Raw genomic sequence first — 18,819 nt, 5'->3', positions numbered from 1 at the left:
GAAGCAAAAAAACCCAATAACATAGGAGATTATGTGAAGGGATGGGTTTTTTTTCTCCTAGTCTCTGAGCTGTGTGTGACACTCCAAATGAAACCGGGATGCATTTCAACCAGGAAGACGTTCTTTCATGTCCCCGTTATTTATTTATTTTCATTTCCCCTTATCGCCAGAGAGGATGTTCAGCTTACGCACATCAACCTGTCGGATTTTGCTACGACCTGTGAGTCATTCGCATTATGATGATGACTGCAGTTATATGCCTCCGCAAACCAGTGCAGTTTCCATCTACATATTCCTGCACAATTACTTTCCCAGATTCATATATGGTCCCTTTGACCTTTGACCACTGAAATCTAACCACTTCATCTTTGAGTCCAAGTGACAACTGATCAGAAGTTGAAGAAATTCCTTCAAGGTGGGCTGGAGACATAAGATTCCAGAGGACACCAAAATCTCATCAGTTATTCAGTAAATCCAAATAAACAGTGTGCCAAATTTGAAAGAATTCATTTGAGGTGTAGGTTTAGGTATCATACGGCAAAACTTGTTTTTTGTGAGATGACAAGAATCTAATCAGGTCATCCATGAGTCCAAGTAACTTGTGCCAGATGTAATGAAATTCCCTACTGGCAGTCCTGACCTTGACCTTGGCACCAAAATAGTTGTACCACATTTGAAAACATTCCCTCAATTTGATCTTAATATATCACATTCAAGAAAAAATAAACATACTTCAAATGTACTTCACAATCAAATCCAAGTCCAAGAGAATGTTTGTGCCAAATGTGAAAGGATTCCCTCAAGGCGTTCCGTAGATATCGCGTTCACTATGGAAAACTTTGGGAGGTCAAAGTAACCTTGACCTTTGACCTCTGGGAATCAAACCAGTTAATCCTTGAGGTCAAACTGGGATTGGCTCCAGCTCTCCTCCATGACCCTCAAAGGACAAGCTGTAAAGATGTAGATACTAATGTAGATGGATGGATGCTTGTTTCAAATCATCACTTTACATATTTCAAGTGTGCAAGGAGAAAAACAGAGAGGAAAAAGAAAGAAAATTCTAAAAGTAAAAGTCAATAAAGAACAAAATACATAGACTGACATTACAGAAAGCACTTGGGAAGTAATTGCTTTTACATATATGCAATGATTTTAACTGACAAAACTTATCTTTGTTTCTAAGCGACAAATACAAAATTAAAAATACCCTTTCATGGCAAACAAAGTGGGTTTACCAGTGGGATCAGTTGTGTGTTAAAATAAAAACGTATTATTATTATTATTAGAGGTAAAAGATCCACAGGGAACCTTTAAGATCTGTGCTTTGGAAAACTTTAATACAATATTTTATTCTTTATTCATTTGTGCACTTTTGTGGGAAGAACAATATGCAGCACAGTCTTTATAATTCATGTTCCTCGGTGGAAGTTAGTTATGGAAAGTCAACTTTGATTCAGCTGCTGCTTGAGGAGCACATTTTTATGAATATGCCCGCCATTGCTACTATGCCATGTTATCATTTCTGTATCAGATCTGCTTTACATATGTGTCTCATAATAATATACACAGGATAAATAGAAAGCAGAGATACAGAAGTTAAAGATGTCCCACCAGGAAGTGTCAGTGTCAAGAGGAGGGACACGAGTACCGTGATGTTAGTTTAATGTCATTTGCAAGTTTTCAAATTTAAACATCATAGCTCATTCTACAGCAGCTGACATGTCAGTGACAATAGTACAGCAGATCAAACTTCAATAATTCATGCAGCTTTTTTGTTCCCCCTGTAGATTCAACAGCTTCTTAAGATGCTGAGCCCCCTTTGGTTGGTCGAAGTCGCTTTTTGATCCATCGTCATTTTAGCTGCCTTCAGTAACAAAGCTTCTGGGAAACGTCTTCAGCTGAGGAACGTTTGTATGATGGATCCTGCCATCTTCTCAGTTGTAAGATGCTCTTGGGAAACGAGGCCCTGGTCCGTCTGGGAACTGCAAAAAAGTACAGATCCGATGCTGATGATATCGTGCTATGCTGATGTTTTAGTAAATTAAATAAAGGTTTTAAATGTTTCAATCGGAGGCTCGCGAGCTCTGTCCTGACGGGGGAGCAGTGCTCACCACACCAGCGCAAATGGCTTAAAAAGGAACTGACGGAGAACCTGCTCATGTCTCCGGACGCTGGAAGAAATCAAAAAATAACCCAGCGGCAGAGAAACCCCGTGGAATCGCCGGGCACTTCAAAGACGACGCTCCCTCCTCGCGTCCAAAGGGAGCTCCCAGACCAGCATTCATGACGGCAGCATGGACTTCCTGTGAAGTGCTGCGATATCCAATATTTTTTTTTTCCCTTCGCCCGCTTCAAGCTGGGGGAAATTAAATGCCTCCTTGGAAAATTGATGAAGAGTACATGTTCTCGTGAAGGCTTTTCATCATGCTCAGCTGCTGTCACAGAGCAGAGGAAGAGACCCAGTGTGTGTGTGTGTGTGTGTGTGATAACACTTATCTGATTGAAGCTCACAATGATACACACTCTCTTTCATGCTCTCCTTTATAAATATACACTGAGGCCATCACAGGCGATGTTCACAGATCGGTCTGCATGGAGCTGTTGAATCCATGTGATGGTAGTTTCTCTCCTGCATCACTCCATGGAGACACTCTAAAACTAAAGTCACACTGGAAATAGAATACAGTCAAATCAATAAAGTCTATCCTCTCATTTCTGTGAATGATATTTGGCGTCGTGCTCGTCCGTAAGAGCAAGTTCTTTCCGTGAGTTTTTTTTTTCTTCCCGTCAGCTCATCCAGTCCTCCCTCTTCAGGAACCGCACGGCGTCATCGAAACCTTGTTCGCATAAGAAGTGCATGCCGCTGGTTGATGGAGGGAACAGAGCCTGGTTCAGACGTTTGATGTTCTCCATGGAGAACTGAGGAGACCAGAGACAACAGCACAGTGAGAGAAAGTGTCCCGAAAACTGCAGGCCATTGTTTCCACTAAAAGTAACAAACAGTATTTATTATTTAAGAAATGGAAATAACTCCCAAATTTACATGAGCCGTGAATCCCCATGTGCGTAGATTTTATTAGGGCGACCGCTACTTTATGTGTAAATGTCTGCTTTTCAGGGTCGGGTCTGCTAGATTTCAAATGACTCTTTTGAATATAGTTGTGATTTTGTCGGCTTATGTTTTGATGTGTTTTTATCTTGAGATTTATCTTGAGTTTCTCAGCATGTTCTGGATTGACAGTATGAAATAAACCGCTGTGTGTGGCTCATCGATGCATTTTTATAGTTCTTGGATAACGATAGAGCTCTGTGGCACAGAGGAGAAAGATACATCAGGCTTTGAATTTCCCTTTCACACCATCATTTACCAGATTGCTGGAAATACACTACGGCAACATATGCAACTTCATTTGCTGATTAAAATAGTGCTTAACAAATGCGGTGTTTCCTCCTGTTTGATAAGCAATTTGAAGAAATTACTCGGTATGTTTAAAAAAAAAAGAAAAACATCTTGAATCCCTTTTTCTAAATTCACGTCTCCAAACGAGGGGCTCGGAGCTCGGAGCCGCAGATGCAGTAGACGAGAGGCGCGAGGCAAAAATGTTTTGAGCCATTAGATCACATACGAAGTCTAAAGCCCTTTTGATGAGGGGAGAATGCGTCAGACTCTTTTGTTTTAATGGTTCCATACGTTCAACACTATGATCTAATGCATGTTCCCCAGTGAAGCGTTTGAAATGATTAACCAACTAATGACTTTCGATTAGGCACTGCTAAATGTGTTTTATCCTTGATGGGGTTTGCCATAGCGCCATCATTATCCTTTTAAGGCTGATGCAAAATGAAACGCACCACTCAGGCAGTGAGATGACACAACAGTCTGTGTGGGGCCTATTAAAATGGGTCCTGTGTCACGTATTCAGCTGGATGTGTTTTCAGGCCCACTCCCACACAATAAGGATCACTGCAGGAATGCCTCTCTGATCCCAAACTAAAGAACTCCACACTGACTATTGTGTTGTTTTTTCCCCCCATTGGGGGTCATCACGGTGTCACAAACGTCACGCTTCACAATAGCTTGTCAGAATGGTGCCACATCTTTAGAAAACACTTTGGGAATCTTTAAACAAAGGATGTTTTCAAAAAATACACCCAGAACCCTTGTTTACGTCAGATCCCCCGCCCCCCCCCCCCTCACCAATTTGATGCAACGATCCGGTACTCACCATAACATTCATGTTGGCCAGCCTGAGGTGAGTGTTGAAGCGCCCACTGTGGACAGGACACACATCCTGCAGCCCAGCAAAGGGAGACACGGTGATGGTTCGCCCCACAGGCAGAATTGGCAGGCTGTCAGTGAACCCCCCATCGATCCATTTCTAATAAAACAAAACCAGAGTCCGTGAAAGCTGCCGGTCGGACGGGTCATAAAATATCTACCAACGGAACTGTTGGGTTTCTCTCTATATTACTGTCAGGTCTTACTCTCTGTCAGGTCAATGTGTGTATGATCTGATGCTTTATCAATAAACTGGACATGAAAGTTACTGCCATTGCAACTATGCTGGTATTTTCTCACACATTAGATATGCCATCCTGTTACTTTTAATCAAGGTGCTGGACTAAAGTTTGAGATGACATTGCTCCTGTTAAAATCAAAGTGCTGCTAATAAAACTAAAAGTCCTTGGGTAGTTGGTGAATTGATAAGGAGGAGGAAAAGGGACCGCAGGGGGGCTGAGTGCAAATGGCGTCAAACCAAACTTTTAGAGCATCGCGACAGCTTTAATTATTTATGCCTCAGGAATTAAAAAAGCAAGGCAATTTTAGCATTTGTCTTGGGAATTTTGGTGCCCAAAAAAGTTTTACCTCATGTGGTGTACCCCAAGGATCTATTTTAGGCACTTTAGGTCCTATGTCCAAAGATCTACGGTGTAAAGGGCCTCTGAGCTTAATATGCTCACGTTTTTATTTATTTTTTTTATAAATGAAGCATTTTAAATGGGAGTTTTATGTTGGCATGTCTCTAGATTGACACAGTAGAACTGTTTTCCTCAGTACCAATTAGTCACAGACAGGAACATCAAACTTTACAACAAAGCCATTTGTTGGGACTTTTATTTTGGAATTTATCCAACTGGAAATGGTAAATATGCTTTATTATGTGTGTTCTTACACTCTGACCAATCCAAAATACACATTTGTGTTACTACATTTGTGTTTTTCTGTAAAAAAAATGATTTCATAAAATCTACTTAGAAACATAGAATATGTTTTAATCTTGTGGCTGATCGGTGTATATAGGAAAGAGCTAGTAAAATGTTTAAATTTCATTGCTTTCAACTGTGCTTATAGATTCCAATAGAATCCTGATTTTATTATAACCAAAGAGCCGTGCCTGCAGAGGAAAAGCCCGACCTCATGCTCAAGGGGAAACACTGATGATAATAATACATTTTATGCATATGAATCTTTTCTAAACAATGATACCAAGTGCTTTACAAAGACAAAATAGCACCAGTCAGGCTTAAAATAAGAGCAAGTCAAAGCAACATAACTGGTGACTCTCTGCAAAAAGAGGCTAGATTTGCCACTGTTTTGAACAAAAGTTGCTAAAGGGAAATGTCAGTCCATATAACAAATGTCCCCTGATGATGTAATAGAAACTGTTAGAACCAATTCATTTTGAAAGAGCAAAGGCCGATGGGAAAAGTAACTGGCTGATGTGGCCTCAATCTTGTGGCTGAGCCAAAAATCTTAAATAATAGATAAAGAGCAACCCAGTGCAGACACAAACACACACACACACACACACACACACACAGAGGAACACGTTGTATTGTCGGGCATCTGCATGTTTGTGTGTGTACGTGTGTGGAGCAGTAAGCAATGGAGGAAGGCAGAGAGCCAAAGAGAAGGAGTTAATGCAAGGAGGCTCAACAATTACCTTTCCTCGTCAACACAGGGCTGATTGTGCCGACTGTAATTTGTCGGGATGCAAGTATCAAGATGGAGCACTTGCACAAAGATGGAGGAGTGGACAGAGGCACGATAACAAAGACAGATGTTTCAACTGGAGCCCACAATCACCTTGCCTTCCTCCTTTGTTTCTCTCCTCTCCCTCTGTCTTTAACCTTCTCCCTCCCTTCTCTCTTTTGCAGTCCATCTTTCACACTGCTGGCACTGGGGCATTCACAGCCACTGCATTTCAGTAGTTACACAGTCAACTATTTAAAGAAAAGTAATAGACTAGTCGATTATTCATGGGAGATTCCGACCCTGGATGTGTTGAATGAATGCATATTTATAGTAGGTTTGAAGATTTTGGTGAAATATTTCACCTATACTTCAAATAGTGAAAAAGTACAAAAACCCACATGTGTTCAAGATTATTGACGTAACCTACATACCCAAATTGTAAGTGTAAAGAGTGGGCACACCGCAGACCATAAAGAACTACCGAATTTGCATTTGTAAATTAAAAACACACAGCAACACTTGTCGTGCCCCTTCACTGCCCCCTACCGTTCCTTTTCGTACTGCATCTTGCAGACTCATGGCGTTAATTTCCGACAACAATGCAAAATTTCAACTGGTGGTTTTGATTATCGAGTATTAGTAGTTTGTGACAACCCAAGCTAACATGTATCTAAACAAATGGACACCTCATTGTGTTGATGTGCAATGTGTGTGTCTCTGAGAAAGGTCTTGGCAGATGACCACATTGGTTCATTTATAGGCTTCATTAGCAATAGCAAAGGGTTGTACTTTTTCGATTCAAGTTTTTAGAGGTACTTCCTAAACTTGGTACAGGTACTTTGCATTTAGGAAACAGTTCCAAACACTAGTCACTGCAATTCATAATGGAGCAATGTGAATGTGGAGAACCGCAAATCCTGCACTAGAAGCCAAATTTGAAGAAATATGAGACTTTCCTCTGGACAAACAGTGAATGAGCCCATTACCTGTCCCCTGAATTCCACTGGTTTGAGTCCAGCATAGACAGGAACAAAGCTGCTGGCCAGTAGAGCCTGGAGAAGTTACAAGGGGAAATACATTAAACCAGTAAATACTCACAAGAGGCAGTGATTCTTCAGCAGGCGGTGGCTGTACATTGAATATTTTGGCCCAGTCAACATCTAACATGAGCGATAGCAGGATACTTTGTGTAAATGTCCCATAAAGTAGATACAAAGATCACAGTTAGTGCCTCAAATGCTATTAGTGTCATTGCTGATGATATTACATTACTTCATTACACAGGTATTGACTTTGTTAGTGTCACTTTCTGGTCAAAGCAGTAAAAAGTAAACACTCAGCTGAAGAATGGACGGAAACGAGGATGTAAAACAAGCATAAACATTTACGACAGCGTTTTAAACTGAGAGGATCGGCGGGTGTGGGTGTGTACCTTTATGAGCTCCTCCCTAGAGGTAAACCTCGACACAATGTGGTTCCTGCCACTTCTGGAGTGCGTTATTGAGACGTGGAGGCGGTCCGTGGCCAGACTGTGAGCGTCACCGGGTAGAATCTCCTCGATCCCCTCCCTGGAGAGCAACAACACACTGATGCTCATTTGTCAGGTTTTTACCAATGTCCCCACAGGGCATCATAAACACAGTTTCACGTAATTAAAACTACAGACTCACCAAAGCATATTAAAGAAGGATGTAACGACATGGTCAGCTCATTTGATTTTAATTCACAACACTGAGATCACAGTTTAATTCACGGTTTATTTTATGTTTTTGTTAAAAATGAAGCGTTTTGACATATTTGTGTAAACCTTGATATTCACTGGATACAGCTCAGTAAGATGAAACAGATGCTTTGTGGTTCTACTCCAAAAACAAATTGTAATTTTATTTTATTTTGCCCAAAATGTTGTTGTATTCTGCTAATAAATGCCGATTGGTCAGATGAGGATCTTCGCCTTATGATTGGACACTGTTCCTCGGTGGCAGCCAATTGTAAATCAGACTCGGTGTTATATAAATAAAATAGAATTGAGTAAATACCGCAGCGTCCGCATGAAGTTGTATCCTGGTGTCATGGCTCCAAGCTGCTGTGCTCTCACATTCTGAGCAAACCGGTAAGTGAAGTCTTTACACTCCTGGGAGACGGGGAAACAAAGATCATATCTCACTTCCTGACACATGGTTTACGAAGTTTTATTTCATGATTTTAGGCCACATTCACGCGCTAATCTGTTCCAGGACAGAACACATATCTGACCTCCAACTTGTCGGGGGCCGTGATCATCACAGCAGCCACCAGGGCCCCGGCCGAGGCCCCTGCACAGGCCCCGAGGGAGCCAAGCAGCTGGTTCCCATGGCGGAGAAAGGCCCCCACGGCACCCAAGTGGTAGATCCCCAAGAATCCACAGGCGGCAAAGGACAGATTCAGGACTGTCATCGTCAGTACCTACACAGACATGACCACACAACCTCAGTCAAATAGGATGCAGTTGACTTTTAAAAAATATATATTTTTAGCATCCAATAATTACAATGTAATAATAAAATGATTTCATTGATCACAAAATATTAAAGTACAAGTGTTTCTCCCTGAAAATTCTAAAAAAGGTCTTTAGAATGCAGTGCTGAGAGGCTGTGCTGAGACACACATACCCTCCCACCCCCCCACACACGCAGACATTGTAAACACACGCATACAACATACTAATTCGCTTACTTAAGTAGCCTGAGTTAACTAGGCAATCAATCAAATTTTATTTGTATATCCCTGTTAGGACCCTGAGGTCTGTCTCTCTCTCTCTCTCTCTCTCTCTCTCTCTCTCTCTCTCTCTCTCTCTGCTGTGATGCTTGTGTGTGATGTGTTTCAGGTGTGTCTGACTGAGTGGATGATTGACTGATTGGTTCCAGCCTCCAAGCTCGCAGGTTAAGAGGACGCCCCCCCCCCCAGCTCCTGTGGGTCTCCCCTCTTGCCACTGCCGGCCAGAATTGTAACTTGTGAAATGTGTTAAGTTCTGCTGCCTCCCTGCTCCCTGCTCTTTTCGCCCCCCCCCCCATTATATATGTTGTGCACAGGCCTCAGCTGTACAGAAGCATGGGGTGGATTTAAACTGTTAATTAATTTCTTGTGCACAGGTCCTTTCACACATTGAAGCCACGGAGTCAGCCCCTCTGTGCGCCTGTGGGAGAATAGTGCAGGGAGACGTAGATTACAGCTCCGTTGAAAACATCCCATAATGCACTGATAACCGCCACACCGCTTCTGCTGCAGATACATACATCACAGGGGGCTGTGGTGACACCGCCGCACATAACAGACTGCGTATAGACATGTTATAACCCTCCGCCGCACCTGGGTCTACAATGCGTGCACAGGCTAAGCGCTAAAGGCTGCGGAGGAGAGGACGTACCGTGATTACAGTCCCGAAACCCTCCGCTGTTAACTCACGTTGGCGGATCTGATTGGCTGCTCGGCTATCACACTCGTTACCGGTGGAGAAACTAACATGATAGAAACAACGTCTGTTGGTAAAAAGTCCACGATTCACTTTAGCTGCGCCCCGCGGAGCGCGGGACTCCACTGGACCTGTTCCGCTTGTGTTTACAAAATAAAGCCACGTTTCAAAATAAAACTACGGTGGCCGAGAGAACTCAACGCGCTGCAAAAAGTCACAACACAGGCACATACAGCAAAAACATGACACAAAATCCAGATGATATATTTCTCCCAAGCTCTTTCTTCACAAATGTGTAAAATAGCATTTCATATAAGCAGGTGTATAAATGCTTGCATTCCTCTGATATCACATGCTTTTCATGTACCACCTTAAAATGTTAGTAATCAAATTGCTGCAGGTTAGCCCTTCATTTTGATCAGGAGTTCCCCCAGCATGTGCATTCCTCCATAATGTTTGCTTTACACATGGACATGTCACAGAGGAGCGTCCTCCATCCTCAGGAACGATCCTTTGTTGTCCATTCAAATCACCATTTTATTAATAATACCAGCTCCCTCAACCCTGTTTAACTTTGAAATATTTCCCGTTTTATTATATGGCCATAAAGATATAAATATTGCCTTCAGTGTTTGTGACAGATCCAGATGTTTTTTGGATAATCAAAGGACATTTGAACACGCTATCACCATGCTACAAATCCCAATCGAAAGGGAACACTGCGCTGCTCACGTTAATGTCAGAAAGCTTTGAACTGAGGAATCTTTTGATTTTTGGAAACCGGATGTGATAGATAACCGTTCCTGTTTGAAAACAAATCAAATGAATCCGATCCACAGAGTTGATAACTGCACTTTGAAATATTCAAACAAAATGTGTTGAAGGCTACATTCACAGATACCAGTATAACCCTTTAGGTTCTCTACAACCTCAGTTTTATTATTTCCTCGTCTTCCAGACAGTTGGCTTGGGGTAGTGAATCCTGATTTTATAAATCAGACTGACAAGAAGTGGAGCCAGAATATTCAGATTTAGATTCACAATCAGTGTAGAGGGCATCCACATAAAGCCTACATGTGATCTAGTGGCCCCTTTATCAGATAATACCAGATTAAAAATGGGCTCACTCTAGGATTTGTGCTTCATACTACGTTTGCTTAGTGGCTTGAATTGGTCTGTTAGGACCAAAGTGTTGCAAACTATGGGGGTCGCCAAAATAGGTAATGTTAGAGGAAGACCTGAACCAGAGCAGTACTGGAAGTGAGGTGCAGAGATTCCAGGAGCACATTATTCATCATAAGTCCTTGGCTGTGGTGAAAAAAGTAAGAGGAATTCTCCTTTTTGTAAACACTTTTCTCGACCTCTACGGAATACGTCATGAGGCTAAAGAAAGATGTGAAGGGGAATTCATAAGCACAAATCGGTGGTTCTCAGAAAATCCGACTGCACATCGGCTTATTTGAACCAACTTTATCTGTAACACATTCTTTCTCACTACATCAGGCACAGATGGGGGGCGGCCTTTGGCTACAATCCATACTATCACGTTTTTCAAACTTAAATGATCATCAATCGTTATTATTCATCCCCGCTCATACTAACACCTGAAAATGCATAGTGCGTGCCAGTGAATACAGGGAGGCAATGTGCGACACACTGATCACAGGACCTGTGGCATATTTCCTGAATAATTGCTCCCACGCATGTAGCTGCATCGTTATAAAATGCAGAATTTAACATCACACAACCGCTCTAACCAAAGGAAACCGGGTCAGCAACTCTTGTAATTGGTTATCCAGGTAGCCGAGGCTGATTGTTTTCAACCAGAAGGGGGGGTCATGTGATCGGAGCGTGACTAATCAGCATATTGTGGCGGAAAAGACCCAATCAGCATTCTTCTGCAAAAGAACCACACTACATTGTTTTGCAATTGTAGTGTGGTTGTAGCCTTTATTTCTGGTGTGCTCACCCCATGTGAGCCTGGGTGCAGCCAATGTGGTGCTGAGAGCCACAGTAGTCCTCTCAAATGTACTAAACATGTAGTATAATATAATAAACTATCAATTACAAGTATTTATAGAACATTGTTTAGTGTTTTTACGTTACAACTTCCCTCATTGTAGTCATATACATGTCATGTAATCTTTTTCTCTTCTTTCCAAACACGATATTTCCCTCTGCACGTCGTGTTTTGGAGGCTTGCGGAACGTTTAAGCTGCTGCAGCCTCTCACATTACCTCGCTGAGTCATGCACAGAGTCATACACAGCCTCGACACGATTTCTGGTGTCCTTGTCATCCACATCTCTGTTTGAATCCCTTTTGATGATTCCCCCCCCCCCCCCCCTTGCACCTGATGTCTGCTGGTTGAATGTGGGAAGCGCTTGGAAGTGTGGAGAAATACTGGCATCTGTTGTTTGTGTCCCACATTGCACAACCTCAAAGTTTCAGCTTGTAACAGCTTGCAAACCCCCCCCCGCCCCCCACATCCACGCCTGCAAGTGCAATCTTACCTGCACTTGAACCCCAATTGCATCTCACCCCTTGCTATGACGATGCAGGACATTTGCATTCACATTTTGAGTGTGGGCATTCAGATAGAACCAATATGCACGATATTTGTCATATTACTAAACATTGTTGCTCAAAAAAGAAGAAGGAGAATTTAAATTTCCTTTTTTTGCTGCAGTGTTGAAGCGCCCGTGCTGCAAACACTGACCCGTGCACCTCGGCCGGCAGTAGCCCAGCACGCTGTCGAGCCTTTGAAATGCAACATGCACCGCAGCCAATACGTGTATGCGCCTGTTTTTAAAATGAGTGCACTGTGGTGAGGCTGACCACTTGATAGCTTGCAGCCGCACATAATGGACCATCCGCACTCGACAACATCACTATCCATCTGCCACAGACCCAATCATTAGGCAACGCCATGAGCAGTCAAGTCACATCTTTGCAGGTTTCTGCAGCTCCCCCCCCCCCCCCCCATACGTGGCTCTAAAGAACGCCGCTCTCTTGCTTCTGCAATACGATACATTAAAGCCTTTTTCTTCTTCCAACTTCAAATTGCTGTGAGAGCACAGCACACCTCCTGCAGGACGGGTTGCTGGAACAGTTGAAGCACTTGAGAGAAGACTCAGGCACCAAGCACATACTAATACGAGCCATTTGTTGTGAAGCACTGTGACGTAAAACAGCGCTGCAGGCAACACATGAACCAAATGTGAAAGAAAATACAGCAGATGAATAGCGAGTGCACGCTGCACTCGAGGAATATGGTGACGCCACTACATCAAAGTCAAATAATACGAGAAACACAAAACATGCAGTCGGCTTGTCCAACAGATTTAAACGAACCCACATTTTCATTTCAAAGTTCAACCAGGCAGCGTGTCTGTAGACAATGATGGATGATCTCAGCGGCTAATTCTGTGAGTGCAGCGTTATTATAACTGAAAGAAACAATAGATTTACATATAATATCCAAGCTACACGTTGTGGGGTTGTAGCGTCGTGATTGGCAAGTCGATCAGTTGGCTGAATTGCTCTCATCTGGCCAAAATCTTAATGGTCGGACAATTCCTGGTACTTTCATAACGAGATTTTTTTTTAAGTTAGTTGGCGGTGGGGTTTCTATGCCGCATTGTACTTTCAACAATGGCAACTGAATTGGAGTTGCACATGTCATAATTGGAGTTATTAGTGGTTGGAAATGATCTGCCATCCAGTTATTAGATTTTTTAAAATGTATTTAATTCTCTTAAGGGGAGACAATCTTTTTTTAAATCAGTAAAAAACATTCAGAAGAGGTCTTGGAATTTCTCCATTAACGGCAATGAATATGATAATAACCCATAAGGATTATCATGTTTACAATGTCAGAAACAGATGGAAATGTTAAAGGTCGGAAAGCCATCTGCTTGAACCAATTTCTCATATCTAGACAAAATTTGTTAGGAACAGGGCCATGGAAAAATGAAAAATTCGGCCACTGGGTAAATCTTGGCCTCGGGGGAAATGTGGTCATTTGATCTGATTTTAAAAATGCTTTATCCATTCTGGACAGGGTCTCCATTCGATAAATGTGTAGCCCTCGATTATAGTCATAAAAAACATGGATCCTCCAGTTATTAGAGGGTTGAGGCCGTTATGCTACGTGATAAAGTAGCAAGATACAATGAGGTGTATAATTTAACCACCTCCATCTTCCTAGTCCCTGTGGGAGAGGCGGTTGTTTAGCTGTTTTTTTATAACAAAGGTTTTAAGTGCTCTCTCATTTCCTTTAGGTAATTTTATTTGATTTAGAGTCTCATGCTTTCTAATTTCAGGCCCTGCTCCTTTACTGTGTATTTTAGTCCATAGACCTCCAAGGTATAATCATTTTATTACAGAACTTTAACAGAACTTTTATCGATTGTTTGATCCAAGTGCGACAAAGGGCTTATTCTGGCTGTTTTTTATATTCACGTCTGCTGCCAGTCACACCCCATGTCTAGCAAAATCCTCTATCTTGCTGAATCATTCAATCTAAAATCAGTTAAAGATCTTACCCATGCGAAAGGTCGTATACCCTTGGTACTTTCCTCGGGTCTCTGCCCAGAGAATGTTGAACTAATAGATGTCTTTGCATCAGACCACAAAGCTGGTGATTTTGAAAGCTCCTCTTCTCTTTTCAAAGCTCACACCATGACTTACTCCCACATTCTTACTGCTGACTCTGCAGCAAAATCCAGCAATAGTTTTCTTTCCCTACTTCTACACTTCTCCAAAATCCAGATGAAATATTAAAATCTTTTTACAGTCACTGTCCTTCCATCCTCGATCACATTGCTCCGATCAAAATGAGAATGCAAAAAGGAAACACCCTCCCCTCGTTTTTATCTAATGTGGTAGAGAAAATAATCTCTCATCTCTTTTAAACATAATAATAATAACAACAAGAACAACAATCAATGGATGCAGCTCCAGTGTTTTTTCTTCAGATCTCGGCTTATGACTAAAGGTGACCAGACCTTTTGCTGTTCGAGCCCCCTGACTGTGGAACACTCTATTGAAATCAGGCAGGCAACATCATTAGTATAATTTAAATCTCTTCTCAAAACTTTCCTTTATCGCAAAGCATTTATGAATACTTAAAAACCTTGCTCGATTTTATCTTCCCACTCTTGACATTTGACTAGATTTGCTTTATTTCACCTCCCAGTGTTTTTATGTTGCTGAACCTTCTGTTGTATGTATTATGGGTTTTGTTATTGTTGCTTTGGTTCTCCTTCTCTGTAAAGCACTTTGTAACCTTGTTAAGTGAAGTGCTACACAAATAAAGTGGATTATTATCATCATTTGATATCATCTGCATAAAAGTGAATATACAGGTAAACACTTATAATTCAGAAACAAACAATTGTAGTCAAAGGCAGCCGCTACTACAATCCACCACCAGAAGACTTACAGTGTTTTTGGAACGCTCCGGTGTCCTGGATATCAGGGGTCCTTGGTGGACATTTGTTTTGAGCTCACCCAAATGTCTCTTCCCTCTGTGCAGCTCTCAGTTTAGCATCAGACAGGGACCCGGGGCATCCTAGTGGGACCTTCGGGGAGCCTGGGGGGGGGGGGGGGCATTCTTAACAGGTGCTTAAATCCTGAGATATAGTGTCAATGCAGAGGAGCAGCAGTTGAACAGCGAGGCGCTCACGGGTCACTGGGCTCCACTGAGTCCGCTGGTCTCTGCTCAGTGACTGTGACCACCGGAGGCGAAGCGCTGAGAGGAAATCAAGTGGCAAATAGTGAGCTTTGCCTGGTGGCTCCCAGAGATGTAACGTTGTTGAGTCCAGCTTTCACCGCATGGAGAACTTACTGAATGGGACTCGGAAGACATCTCCGTCTCCAGCAGACATGTATTTGTGCATTAGGTGAACCGTGCAAATGGGAATTAAGTTCCGTCGGCTTTAAGTTTACTCGAAATTTCTCACCTGCCAGAACAAATGCATGAGCAAATAAAGTGTGCAGCAGGAGGGGACGTATAGAAGTGAGCTGTCGTTGCAATTAACGAGTTGCTTTCTGTCAGACGAGTGGAGGTTCCTCTCGTGGGTCACTGCACAAAGTGGACCAACGTGATAAAAGAAGTAAAGAGAAGAAAAGAGAACAAAGCGAGAGACAGAGAGCTACTGGTGATCGGCCCAGTTAAGAGAGATGCCCGGCCCATATCGCCTCATTTCCATTTTGCTGTCTCCCCAAAAGCCAAACACATTTATTGCCCGATACCATTTCAGCTACAAAGCAACAAAAAAAAATGTTAATGTGCTTAACAGAGGCTTTCCATATGCTTCAAAAATAGCTGGCGCTGCTGGAGAGAGCTGCAGCCGCTCTGCAGGCAACAGCTAGAGGAGAGGAGCAGAGCAGCAGTGGATCCAAGGTCGCCGCTCCCAGTCACCCCAATGATTCACGGCTGAAACACGAGGCAGAGCGCCACAAGAATTGAGATATCAAAGGATGTCGTAAAAAAAATCGAAAGTGATAACTACACAGTGTTTGGTCTGTGTGATTATCAGAGGCATTCGGTGAAGGGAGAAAAGTCAGTAACATGATTTATATGAGAGCTGTAACTGTTCAGATGGAATTCGAATCTTACACTAATACTTGCGGTTCATATAGTGTGGGATCTGAAAAATATGAATATCCTTAAAATATAAATACAACTGCAATGCATACAACTTCAGTCGTATTGTTACATTTGAGAATATTCATACAGATCAAGTGGTCAAATCTTTGTTGAAGCTTTACAGTACAGTTTGCCATTCACCCATTCACACACACAATCATACAGTGCACCCATGGGCAGCCCTTTCTTCCATGAGGGGCAATTCAGGGTTCAGCAGCTTGCCCAAGGACACTTCGGCATTCAGACGGGGAAGACTGGGGATCGAGCCGCTGACCTTCTGGTTGGAGGACGGCCGCTCTTTATATTGCTTGTAATTTCTAGCTGGGCCACATTGCGGTGAGGCTGGGCACTCAGGCTGACGCCCCCCCATGTTTAATGCATGAGTGAGAGCACAGGGACATGAATGTTGTTTGCACCATTTGTTGCTGTGGTGTGCTCTGCTGCACCTGAGGTGAGTAACTGGTAGCACCCTTTCACACTCCTTAGTTAGTCTGCCTCTCCACAAGTGGCCTAAACTCACTTTTCTCCTTATTCTGTGGTTCTGACATTTGATATCATTTTTAGGGATAGTAGTTTTAAAGGTTGGTAGAACATTTCAATCCTCCTCTTTGGTGTTTTAATGCTTCTTTTTCTTCCCCAGCAGTTCCAGCCACTGTGATTTTGATTATTTTGAATTCCTGAGAAAAACCCGTCTCTGCCTCTTCTAAGTACGACCTTGTGCAATTTATTGGTGTCCAGAGAAGGACCTTGAAACAGTAGATCAGTAGGTTTGTTGTTCAAATCTCATTCTTCTGTTTATGGCCCCCACCACACAACCCATTCCAAATAGGCAGCTCCAGAACAGCCACTGCACTAATTGTGTTGGTTGAAAGCATAATCCAATCGCAGTCACTTTTCCTATCTATGTCTGAACTAGTCGAGGTGCCTTGTGGGTAATGTAGGCACTTTTGACAAGGAAGTGCGACACACTCGGCACCTCAGCTCACACGGACATGGAGACATGGAGACATGCTTGAAGACGCTTTAGCTGTGCAAGACTTTGAACTGAGCTGGGAGGGGGGGGGGAACAAAAGCACCTGGGTGATAAGATTATCTTCACGCCCGGTTCATCAGCCCCGTCAGTCTGTGGTCGCTGCTGCAAACTTATCATTAATGAGCCCGACAGGAGTCACAGAACTCCGAAGGTCAAAGCATGCTATACATGATATATTTGACTGGATTTTAAGTGACTTTGCAGGCTGGGTTTTATGGTTTTATATTAATCTTCACTTCAATACTTTTACTAGCTAGATTTGGAGCGTAAACAATTTTTTCCCCCCCTTAGAAATCAAGCGATGTAATGACATTTCCTTATCAAGAAAAACATTGATGTCTGATAATTCACCCAAAGGATATGAGAAATATGAGCATTTCATTACCTTAAAATGAACCCTTTATATCTCCATAAGCTGGGTGTAGACCTGAGAGTGGGCAGTTGAGACATGTCCCTACAAGGTGTTGTTGGGGCCAATAGTGTAGCAATATTATTTGTGTGTGTGTGTGTGTGAAGTTGTGTAGCTCTACCTCAATCTGTGTATGCGTCACAGATTTGTAAATGTGTTAAAATGCCCCACCAGAGCGAATTAAGAAATCCGGACCTTTTTAAAGCACTGCACTGTAAGTAACAGCTGAGCCCAGCTAATGAGAATCTTCTCCAATCAATCCAAACATGCATCCTCTTTGAAATTAGTGAGAAAATATTTCGTATTTAATGCCTCCCTCCCTGTTTCCACGAGCGGATCAGGAGCCGAGTTCTCACAGCATGTGGGTCATTAAACAGCCCTATATCATTTACACATGAGCATTACTTCATAAAATAAATTAGCCAAAGCTTGTCCAACCGATAATGTGAGGCACCATTTTATTCTGTAAAATCCTGTCGGCAGCAGCCTGCAACCCACACTTCAGGAGCTGAATGAAAAATAATACAGACACATACGTTTTTCATGTAATTTAAAGAACAGATCATGGCTGTAGCTCTATCATGAAACCCATGAAGCTCTACCTACAGGATTTTCAACATTTATTGTCATGTAACATTTTCTTTACAATCATATCAAGATTATTATTATTAGTTTTAAAGGGGTGAAACAGAGTTATACAGAGCGCAGCCCGCCACAATTTAAGAAAACGTCCACATAGACAAAAAAAGGTGAAAATAGAGAAAACCTTTGAATCAATTTGACAGCACATGCGTGGGAAATGGGAAGATACTATGCAAATACTCACAACACAACCAAATACTCGCATCACAACTGAATACTCACAGTACAACAAAATACTCACATCACAACCCAATACTCACAATACAACAAAATACTCACATCACAACCCAATACTCACAATACAACAAAAAACTCACATCACAACCCAATACTCACAATATAACAAAATACTCAGATCACAACCAAATGCTCACAGTACAACAAAATACTCACAACCCAACAAAATACTGACATATATAATATTTTTATATAATTTAGATATTTAATTTTTGGATTAGATTGTTCCATTCACTTCCATTTGATCGAATGGCGCGGCCATTGTTGAAATTGTGTATTTTGAAAAATGGAACTTGGATGTATCAGAATGTGAAATCAGGAGCACTCAGCGATTGGAAACTGCTTTTTCAAGATGGAAGGAATGAAAGCTGGGGTTTGGGGATAAGGTTGCATTTCCTGCACCTCTGCATATAGAA

At 42.2% G+C, this 18,819-nt stretch overlaps 1 protein-coding gene across 2 annotated transcripts; it reads right to left on the bottom strand.

Moving 5' to 3' along the window:
• Positions 1 to 1,318: 1,318 nt before the first annotated feature.
• On the bottom strand, positions 1,319 to 9,560 carry pnpla4 (patatin-like phospholipase domain containing 4). Of its 2 annotated transcripts, XM_034612906.1 has the most exons (7): positions 9,384 to 9,560; positions 8,234 to 8,422; positions 8,017 to 8,111; positions 7,410 to 7,545; positions 6,964 to 7,029; positions 4,227 to 4,379; positions 1,319 to 2,919 (listed from the first exon to the last, which is right to left on the bottom strand). In XM_034612906.1, the coding sequence occupies exons 2-7, from the start codon at positions 8,411 to 8,413 to the stop codon at positions 2,788 to 2,790; spliced, it is 762 nt and encodes a 253-aa protein (XP_034468797.1). In that variant the 5' UTR covers positions 8,414 to 8,422; positions 9,384 to 9,560; the 3' UTR covers positions 1,319 to 2,787. The 2 variants fall into 2 exon arrangements, with proteins under 2 accessions (XP_034468797.1, XP_034468802.1); XM_034612911.1 differs by lacking the exon at positions 6,964 to 7,029.
• Positions 9,561 to 18,819: the final 9,259 nt, after the last annotated feature.

This window comes from Hippoglossus hippoglossus, chromosome 2 (assembly GCF_009819705.1).
Source record: "Hippoglossus hippoglossus isolate fHipHip1 chromosome 2, fHipHip1.pri, whole genome shotgun sequence".
NCBI lineage: Eukaryota > Metazoa > Chordata > Actinopteri > Pleuronectiformes > Pleuronectidae > Hippoglossus > Hippoglossus hippoglossus.
Note: the sequence above shows the minus strand (reverse complement) of the source record. Positions and strands in the feature narration are given on the sequence as shown.

Coding starts and splice junctions, on each gene's coding strand:
- pnpla4 (XM_034612906.1), bottom strand. CDS start 8,413: ATGACAGTCCTGAATCTGTCCTTTGCCGCCTGTGGATTCTTGGGGATC. Junction 7,546..8,016: donor AACTTCATGCGGACGCTGCG/GTATTTACTCAA, acceptor GTTGCTCTCCAG/GGAGGGGATCGAGGAGATTC. Junction 2,920..4,226: donor TGGCCAACATGAATGTTATG/GTGAGTACCGGA, acceptor TGGTCTCCTCAG/TTCTCCATGGAGAACATCAA.